The 10828-nt window shown below is 37.2% G+C and overlaps 1 protein-coding gene across 1 annotated transcript in view; it reads right to left on the bottom strand.

Annotated features, from left to right (window-relative positions):
* Positions 1-10263, bottom strand: part of KDM1B (lysine demethylase 1B) — a 24822-nt gene extending 14559 nt beyond the window's left edge. The window contains 10 exon segments of the mRNA XM_017730693.1: positions 2-28; positions 937-1113; positions 1988-2172; positions 3261-3465; positions 4573-4611; positions 5590-5706; positions 6371-6482; positions 7295-7384; positions 9168-9292; positions 10136-10263. Coding sequence (XP_017586182.1) covers positions 2-28; positions 937-1113; positions 1988-2172; positions 3261-3465; positions 4573-4611; positions 5590-5706; positions 6371-6482; positions 7295-7384; positions 9168-9292; positions 10136-10225 — 1167 coding nt within the window. The 5' untranslated portion in view covers positions 10226-10263.
* Positions 10264-10828: the final 565 nt, after the last annotated feature.

Below are 10828 nucleotides of genomic sequence, written 5' to 3'. Positions count from 1 at the left end.
ACCCAGCCCCAACAATAATTACAGATTTCTAAAAAATATTAAAATATTTAATAAAAATAGTTAGAAATAAAACAGAAATTGTCATTTCACTCTCATTTTTCTTTTTGCAAAAGGTAAAAATGTCTGTAAGTTTCCGAAGTCTAGGTTTTCTTGCCCTCTAAAGTAATCTGTGATAACTTTTAAAGATGACAGTGCATTTAATATAGAAACAAGATCAGTGGTAGCTTTGAAAATAGTTTAAGTTTTTAAGGACTTCAAAAGAAGATGCCTCAGTTTCTTGTCACAGAAAGAGCTGAAGTTATCAGTAACAAAAGTTGGAATCTAACTGAATTTATCAGACAAGAAACATACATACCTTGTAAAGATTTCAATCATAGGTTGGGTTGATCAGTAAAAACTATTTTATAAATTAAAAACATCTACAAATACACTTTCCAAACATGACTTACAATTTCTAGGAGGTATTCTCTTAGAGAACACATTAGTAAGTTTTGGGTGCTACCTAACAACTTGCTAGTCATAAACATGTTCCCTTTTAATCACAGGTCTTGCAAACCAACATGGAATAGCAGTTTCCTCACTATGGAAGCAGAGGTGTATTATAGGAGTAAACCACAGAACGTGTATTTTTTTCACACAGTTCCCATCCATCTGAACAGCACATGGGAAGCACAAATCCATGAGAATGAATTCCATAGATTCTAGTGGGAAAAAATCTTTTTTGGAAGGAGTCTAATTGATGTTGTTTCCATACCCATTGAAGGCATATGACAACAATGTGAAAAACTTGCCACATGTTAGCTTTTAGATGTAATTTTACCTATCATTCCATCCATTTATGTAAATGAGAAAAAAAAATCCAGAACCGAAATAATTATTGTAGGGACCATGTAGTTTTACAGCACTAACAATGTAGGGATTACTACAGCAACTTACATTGTGGTATTCCTTAGGAAGAAGGTATTGGTCAGGACTGACTGATAAAATCCCTGTATTAATTAACCCTTTCCTTGTCATAAAATACAGGATCCTCTCCATTTCCTGTACACAGCGAATCCGCACAAGCCCCCGAACAATGATATGATGGATACATTTTTGAGGGGTAAGAGCCTCCTGCAAAGGACAAAGAAAGAATAGAAACTGTTGATTTTCTAATATTCCTTTTTTTCATATGTTTACATCATATTTAAACTGTAGACCAAATGGTAAAAAATCATGACTCAGCCTTCTGAGAGCATTTTAAAAGAGTTTTTGTGGAAAATTCTTGTTAGCTAGCTTTACACAGTATGGTAGCATTTATTAAGGAAGATTAACATGGAATAAAACCAAATGAGTCTATGAGAGACTTTCACAAACTTCATGGTGTGTTCCATTACTACAGGAATGGTATTGAAATGGATTCCTGTTTGCAAAATTAATCTACATAGTGGCAATGCTCACAATGGTATTCCAGTAAAATCCATTCCAAAATTGCCTTCTAAGGGAAAAAGAGATTAATATCCAAAACCTCCACATAATGCAGACATCCATATCAGAAAGCTTTGGTATGTGAAACTTCAGCAGTTCTATCAAAGGCAGTGCCATAGGGTTAGCCTAAGTAAAAGGACAATCACTTCCCTGTCCAACAATCAGGTAAAAAAAAAAAATATCATAAAGCACCCACAAAACACTGTTTAGATGTGTTCAAGCATCCCTTTTAAAAGTTAATAGCTGGGTAGGCAGTGTAGAGTTTTAATAATTTAAAAACTTTTGATTTTTACTGCAGAAAAAGCTCCTATGCATTAAATCTAAAAAAAGAAAAACCAAACCAAACCAAAAACTCTCAACCCCAACAAACTCCCCAAAACCCAGTCAATCTTAGAATGGATTTCCAAAAGCATGGGAGCAATTTTTCTGGTGCATAAGGAGTCATCCAGGAAGTGAGTCCACATCCCAGAACAGCTGCTATTATTTTTAAACAAGCAAATTAACTATCAGCATCTCTTACCTTGCAGTTTGTGTACCACAAAGCCAAAATCAAGTTTCTCAATGCCAGGTACATGGTAGGGTCTCGTGAATATTCTGGGAACTCATAGAGCTCATCCAGTTCCATGACATCTGGCCTCACACAAAGTGCTTTCCCACATTCATTGGGCTGGTAAAAAGGCTGAAAATACTTGTTCATGCCTGCAACTGAATAAAGACACACCAGGAATTAATCATACTCCATCATATCACATCCCTCTCCCTCTAAAGCGATCCACTGACCTCACACAGATAACAAGTAAAGAAGCTTTCCAGCCTCTAGGCACCTCCAGAATTATTCCATTTATATGGCTATCCCTCTCTCCTGCCCCCTAGGCTTGCATTAATTATTGTCCTGCTGCCTGATGAGTACACCTTGGACCTATCAGAGCTGAATTTTTGTCAAAGAATCAGTAATGTTTCATGGCACTTCAATGCCATCAGGATTCCAACAAGGAGTAGAATCTAAATTCAAGTCTTGAGGACTAGCATCACTGTACAGACTCAGGCAGTACTCTGAACTCCTTTCTTCTTCAACTCCCTATACTGCCCAGAGGGGGTAATAATTAAAAGTAGTCATCTTCCATGTTCAGTATTGGTAGCTCTGTGTAATGAAGTTTTCTGTTAAGCAGCTATAACATCTGTTGAACACATGAACAGATTTATTTTCAGCACCTAAGGAGAACAAAGCCTGCTAAGACAACACAGAAGCTGAAATTTCATCAAAGCACTCTCTGAGAGGTCAGTATGACAATCCTGAATTACCTTTTCTATACCTGACCTATTCTGCAGATCTGCACTCCCAGGCTGTCACTAGCAAAAAAATATAACCTAAACAGAATCTGAGTGCCTTAAGAAATCAAATTCTTTTCTTCAAAGCCCCAAAGATCCACAATATCAAAACTAGTAGAATCCTGGGGTTTTTTGATAAATCTTCATTTCCTTAAGAATGCAAACAGTCTTTAAGTACCTACATGGCAATTTCCCGTTTCTATACACAAATGACAGTGGTACACAGAAAGCCTCTGCAGTCTGTGCTTACTCCCTAAAGAAAAGCCGTAAGAAATATATTACCTTTATCTTACAAACAAGCGAATGGCACCAAACTACAGAGGCAGTCACACAGAGACTGTGTATTAGTGCTGAGAACAAAACCAGTGTTATGAATCAGGAGAATTATGTGCCTTATAAACTCGGTTATAAGGCAAAATTTATCACACCTTTTTAAGCAACAGAGCCCTGCAGATGGCCCTTACCAGTCACATTAGGCACACTCTTTAAGTGCTCTAACTTCACAAGGTTGGATTCACCAGGTAACCGATTAGTGCTGGTACAGGATGGACTCATGCCCACGCAGTCTGGATAATATGCAGCTAGAAAGGGAGCTGCCACACTGTCTTTCAGCAAAGGAGGGAGTATGAGCATGGAGTACCACCAATGGTCTGAAACTTCGGCCACTCTCTGGCCAAGCGGAGAAGTGAAGGAAAGAGGGGAGAAGAGAACATGTCAGTACTTTAAAAATGTTGGAAAATGAACCAATTTCCCCCCTCCCTCCAAAACTGAGACCAAAAAGCACTAGAAGTATCAATCTCAGAATTGCAAGTCATCAAGACATTTTCTCTCCCTCTTTCCCCTTCCTTAGCCTGACACAGAAAACCTGTAGTATTGATCTCTTCCTCAGATATGGAGCTGAAACTTGACAAACTCCACACCATACGGAAAGTAAACAAATGAGACATGCCATAATAACACATCTATGCTTATCAGGCCCTTTATAAAACATTTACAGTCACTTACGCATCCAGAAGTCTGAGGTTAGAAAAGTCTACACTAACTTATCAGTTTAATTTAGATTCTGCTGTTCCCATCAAAGACCTTGTAGAACCCTAAGAAGCGCTGATGATTCACCCTTAATTTAGAAGTCAAACATGCATTAGAGAAACAAAGCCACAAAGCTTCTACAAGAGTCAACAATAAGCTTGAACATGTTCCCTGTGATAGAGGTACCTCAGGTACACTTTTGAACATTGGCTTATTGAGCACAAGTTTATATGAAATCTGAAACGCAGGGTGGCACGATCACAAACCCCTTGAAACACCAACATACATCTTGTATGTACATTTTGTAGTATGAGGGAGAGGAGAGGGAAAACATGCTTAGGTGTTCTTTTGCAGCCTTCAAAAAAAGGAGACTAGCCTGACTAAAGATAGAAACCACCTGAAAGACAAGGAAATTTTAAGATGGGGAATTCTACTTCAAAGCTGGGAACTGAGTAATATTTTGCCTGACCAAAAAATGAGAATTGGGAGTAAACTTTGAGTCATGACTGAAGGACACCACGAACCACTTGAAAGCTACTTGGTATGGCAAGGGAAAAGAGGAAAAAGATGAGAACGTAAAAAGCCCTAGGCTCTGTTGCAAATAGTGTCTGACAGTTTCCTGAGCAAAATGCGTAAATACTGACATTAATTGGCCAAAGAACCAAAATAAAAAAGGAAAGAAATACGCTGTGCTTTAAGATTGCTTTCATATTCTAGGACAAACGAGGAGGAACAGCTACGACTCACCAAGTCCTCAGGCATGGAACACTGGTCTGAGCCCTCAGTCTGAAAGACAAGTGAATGGTATGAGAGCTTTCCTTAAGCTGTGTGGAAAAAATTATGTATAAAGCAAAGTAATATTCTATGGCATAATTCTCTAAATTAAACAAAAAGAAGTGCTTAGTGTTAGCCTTCTGTAGTAGACATGATTGTTTAAAAAAAAAAAAGTAGAGAAATGTGTAGGTTAAAAACACAACACATCATACAGCAAAAGCACTCTAAAAGATGTTTTTCATTTGTTAAGTTAGTTTCTAATGATCAGACATTAAAATATACATTCTATTCTATAAAATGGGGTGGAACACTGAAACAAATTAAGAAAAAAATACAGAATTTTATAGAAAAATTCTGGAAATATCCCACGTTTTTCCAGAGCAACTCTTCTAGTCTAGACTATAAAAGAGAGTTTCTTATTTATTTTAAGAGTCTCTTTATCACTGAGTTTCAAAATTAAATGCTGACCCTTCAGGTTTTCATATGGTCACTATTTTCATGTTGTGTTTTTTCGTAAGTGCCAAATATATTCTATAGCACTTTAAGGACTCTTTCAAATTTCAGGAGTTATCTTCATACCAAAGTTGAAACTTTTCATATAAAGCCCCGTGACAGACTTGATAGCAATTAGGAAAAGCTCATGGAGCTTTTCAAATGCTTTCCTCAATAACGAAGAAAGGTCAAACAAAACTGAAATGAACATTTTGGGGTATGTCTATTTTGTACATTCTGATAACCTTTCCATAGCTGAAGGATTTTACAATTGCCTCTGCAGACAAAGATATTTCAGATACTTCTTTCTTGACATTTCCTGTCAGAAAACAAGAAGTCCAAGCAGCATGTAGGCCTGTCACTGTGTAGTTCTCCAGGCCATCCGACCATCATTTTGACATTAGAGACACTGAGCAGCAAACAAGAAGAAATTAATTTCTACAAACAAGAAATACCAACTTGTTAAGTTTCAATATGAGCAAAACTGTTGTGTGGTACCTTGGTGGAATTGTTCAGTTTCATACCACATCTGTAGGTTTTTGCTATTTGTGGTGTCAGCTGGATTTCCTTTGTCAGCTGACGCCATTTACCACATTCTGGCTTTGTACACTGCACCTGCGAGTCAAAAAACAAACATGTTTTTACTTGTTGCTCGTGATTACAGAGGAGATTAATGCAACTTAAATAGCCAATTAGAAAGAAGTGAGACGTGAGAAAGTTGAAAAATATAATTGTTAGATACATTATTTTGCAATCATCAGGCCATAAATACTGTTTGATCTACAGAAATCTTGTACCCATCTCCTGCAAAACTGAATTTCTGCACAGAACCTAAGGCCAAAATTAATTCAATGCCCCATTACTATGGTCTTCAGTGGACTTTGCAAGCATTACTTCAAAAATATATTCTTCACCACTTCAAGAAAAAACAAAACACCACCACCAAACATCATTCCATTCCTATCTTTCTTCTTCTCTCTTTACCAGGGAAATACAAAATCTGATTTCAAAGTCTTTCATACTTTCCCTGCCAAATCTTACTCTACCTGAAAATCACAGCAACTACTTCACTGAAAAGTAACAGACTGGTCTTTGTGGGGTGTGGAGAGAGTCTCCAACAGTGGAGGAGCTGATCAGAATTTTTATCTAGAGCTTTTCCATAATCCTAATACTAGAAACAAACCCACAAAAACTCAGCTGACTGTCTGCTTGAACAGCAGAATATCAGAAACACATCAGAACATCACATTCCTATTAAATAAATCACCTTTCACCTTACCCAGTAAGGAAGCTGTTGATCAGCCATAAAGGCTTTTGGACTGGGCTCACTTTTACCATTACTTGTCCAAATCCTTTTCCAGGCAGTATATTTATCATAACCATCTTTATGGCTAAGAAGAAAGAAAACAGCAAGAAGTCAGAAAATTGAATATCTAGTTCACCTCAAGCAATAGCAGTTACTCTAAAATTAAACATTTTATTTAAGGACAGAGAAATAAGTGTAGAGAGTACTGTATTTTTGCTGTTAAAAGGAGAGAGTCATGGTTCTTACGACAGCAATAAATTGCATCGTGACCATTATGGCCTCTTGCTTATGAACACACTTCCTGGTATCTAAGGCCTGGACTGAGTGATGGGTACTGCTGAGCACATAAGCACACAAAATTCTTGGCAGAGCTGGATGTAATTCCCACTCAAAGGGGAAGAAGCTTGGAGTTGACAGCACTGTCAACCTGACAAGAGTCTTCATGGTGACTGAACCGCAAGAGTTAGATCTCCTTACTGATTTCTAGCTGCTTTTTATTGTTCTGCTTTAGAGAGGCAAGGTCTCCCGAATGCACAGTGTAAAGAGAATTTATCTTATAAAGGAAAACACATTTACTCATTATTGTTCTCATAATTTAAAATTCTCTGACGTTGTTTTTAAAAAAGACGAAAGCTTCAGAATAATTGCACACACAAACCGGCCTGCCTAAACTAACCAGTTTTGTTCACGCTGCTCTGTTTAAGTTGATTAGTCCATGCAACAGCTGCAGTTTTAGCATCACTGTCTAAGCCTCAGCCTGGCTAAAGCAAGGACAGAGGACAAGTCTTTGTATTACGTTTATGTACGTTTGTTATTGTTGTTTCTGTTTCAACAGTTGTAACAGCTGCCAAATTTTCATAAGCTCTGAAAGGACATAACCTTAATTGGTAAATCTACCTTCGGTAATAGTGGTCAAAACATTCATTGCAGAAGTGTTCCCCACAGGACAGATGATACCATCTAGACGTATACCCATTTTTCGCACATCTGTAATGCAGGAGACATAGAAATAGTTTTACAGTACATTTAGGGGGGGGAAAAAAAATCATTCTATTGACAATAGCACATTCTAGAATGTGAACAAAATATTCAGAACAAGCCAGGGCTTTATGTTACATTCATGAAGGCTGACTTACACAAGGCACTACAACCATACAAATAACAATAAGGTCACTTCAATTGTCTCAAACATTTCCAGTTTCCAAACTAAGCAACACCAGATGCAAAGGAGGCAAAGTGTACACAATGTGCAGTTTTATAGTTGGTCTGGCTTCCAGCAGCCTCCCTCTAACAATGGTCAACTGAGCCTGTCTTTAGTACCCTTTAAGCAGGCATTTCCTGAACATGAAACAGTGAATATGTGCTGTGACACATTAAGCGTTTTGCAAACGTATAAGATGACAAAGCTCCTCTCCACAAAAACTTAAAGTTCCTTTACTTTGTTGCATTTTTTTCCAATATTAGTGCAGAGTTGGGAGGGATCATTTAAATTACGGTTTTTCTTGTACACGTGATCAATTGATTCATAAGTCATTACAATGTTCTGTTCCCAGAACAACTGACAAAACTATAAAGGCAAAACTGAACACAAAACAGATGTTGCCTATTTTTTTCTCATGAACAACTTGTGATTTTAACCCAGTGAAACAAAACCCTAAGGAAGCAGTTATGCATTCTGGGCATTTGTTCTTTACTACTCTCAAAAAGAAATATCCATTACAAATATTACATTCATCAGACAAAGCAATTGTTCTTCGCTTAGAATACTCTCATGAAACTCAATGAAATTGTTCAAGATAAATGCACAAGGTAAAAAGCAGTGACCTAAGATATTAACTCAAATAGCCATGAAATGAGCTCATCTCAAATAAAATTGAAAGTATGTACTTGGGGGAGTGGGAATTCAAGAAGATGAGTAAGCAGTATGCTTTGTTTCCTAAATAAAAACTGTAATATCACCAATGCTGATCTCACAGGTGCTCACTTCCCAGACAAGTCTCTCAGGCAACTGCCAGAACACTTGGCTTCTCTATGACAACATCCAGAATACATTGACTTCCTGCCACCAAAGAACAATCCATGGATATAACTAAATGAAGCACCTAATTAGTTTCATTTATTTTTCAATGCTGTAAAGAAGGAAAGTTTGTCTCAATTATCAGGGAGGGAGGAGTGCTACTTAACTAGAGTGTGCCTGCTTCATAATGAGATCTAACATGTTGCCTATTATAGATATACCTTGCCAGTATCATGCATTCAAAACCACCAGGGTCACAATGCAAAAGTACTTGTGAAAGTGCAGAGAAAGCGTACAAGAACAAAGAGTTCAGATAAATATGACTGGCTCTCCTAAAACCTCAAATTTCAAGGCTAGAATCTCACCTCAGACTGCAAAGCATTCCAATGAAAGTGGTAAAGACTTTCTACAGTAAATGATGGTTTCATTTTCCATCTTGAAAGCAAGTTTAGCTTTCTCAAATTACACTAATATGCTCTCACTTTCACAGACGCAAGGGCACCATTAATAACATAAATAAGCATATCCCAAAGATATTCTGTATCCAAATTAGCAGCTTGCACAGGAGAAAGTTATCCACAACAGGAATAACTTGGAACATTTTCCTGGCATCATAAGACTCACATTAGCAGTATCTTTCAATTCTCATTCTACATTTAGAAATGAAGGAATTTTTCAGAATATAGTTAGAATCCTAAACTTCAGCTACAGATTTAGAAAGTCCAAGAAAAGTGCAAATAAAAAGGAACAAACCTTTCAGCTGCACTGGCAAAGCAAACAGGACATGTTGCAGTGCATCCAGCTTTTTCACACTTTCTGTATTTCTTCTCTGACGCTTCATCATCATCATCTGCTGCTTCAGCCGCTTTCTTCTTCACCTAATAAAGAATAGCTGGAATCTGACCATAAATGACACAAATGCATCTTCTACAAAGTGGCATTCAGACAGTTTTGCAGCTTATGAGTGGCATCCCGTAGTTAAAACGATCCTAATGAAAATCTTTGTAGCCATTGTGAAATAGCTGCAGCATGAAACAGCTGTCAAATTAGGTCAGTTTCTTCTACTAAAAAAAAAAAGGCCACGAAAAGAAAAACCCAAACCTACAGCAAGACTGGAAATATCATTTATATCTAAAAATGTCTTGCCTTAGTCTAATTGATGCCACTGAAGAAATTATAAGCAAAGCGTACAGTTTAAATAGTATTTTAAGCTCCATCAGGTGTTCATGAGTCAAGCCTCATGCATTCATTTTATTTCTCCTTTGTAAAATCTCCTCTTTGATAATACTTATTGACATTAATTAGTGGCAATCCTATCTGTGCCTCAAATAAAATACTAGGGTAGGCTTAGGGCATTTTTTTGGATACAAAACTGTATACCAAATGTCTCTTCTGGGCCTCAAAGGCACTGTGTATTATGTTGTTTTAGGCCTCTGTCTGGATGGGCAGAAAACTTTGACTGTACAGAAATCTATGATTGTATTTTTAACACATTACATACTTACAGGTTATATTGAGTATTTATCTTTTCTGAATATTGTTTGAAAAATGAGACACTTGACCTGCTTATTCACAGAATTAACTCATTCTCCCTCTCTGTGAATAAGTACTTTAAGATCTTAAACTTACCCACAACAAAGCCCACTTTCTTTACAAATGTCAACAAAAAATAAAAAAATAGCGAAGTAGAAGTCCATGTGGTTTTAAATTATTATATCTACCTGTCTTCCAGAACTCCTCACAGGAAGGCTGTCTGGAGACTGATCCAAAGAACATGCCTTTTTTTTCGTTCGTACCCTTCCCGTTGACATTGTATTGTTAGATCTGAAAAAAGGTAGGCAATAGTTAATTAATTTAAATTGCTTGTCTTTGCAGAGTTAATCACAGCCACTCATACTACTACTTTTGACAGAGTTACCTAGGTAAGAATCTGTTCAGCTTCACTGTTAATTCGAGAGGAAAATGGGAGTGAGGCATTTCAGGAAAGGAACAATACTACTATTTTAAACCAAATTCGTGGTTAAGATTAGATCCCTGAGTACATCTTGACAGGCTGTTCCAGATCAGCATATCCTGGATTTCAGTAATCTGATTTGCATTACGTGAAGACCTGGACTGGAATTTGGGTTGGCAAAGTGAACAGACATCAGCTCAATGCTGATGCAAGCATTCAAATACCACTCAGAGTAACACTCGTCCTGCTAACTACTGATTTATTGGCAGCAAGAGATTTGCACTGTAAAGCACTTTTCCGAACAGTGTACTGAAGAGACATTTAATACCAGATGAACAACCATTTCCAAGACTTGCACACCCTCCTATGAAAATACATCAGAATTCGAAGTCTAGACTGATGTTATAGTGCAGCTATAAGTGATTGGAATATTACAAAGTTTGCTGTTAAGTATTCAACA

The sequence above is a fragment of the Corvus brachyrhynchos genome, unplaced genomic scaffold (assembly GCF_000691975.1).
Source record: "Corvus brachyrhynchos isolate BGI_N302 unplaced genomic scaffold, ASM69197v1 scaffold43, whole genome shotgun sequence".
In the NCBI taxonomy this organism is placed as follows: Eukaryota; Metazoa; Chordata; class Aves; order Passeriformes; family Corvidae; genus Corvus; species Corvus brachyrhynchos.
The sequence above is the reverse complement of the archived record's forward strand: the minus strand, read 5'-3'. Positions and strand labels throughout refer to the sequence as shown.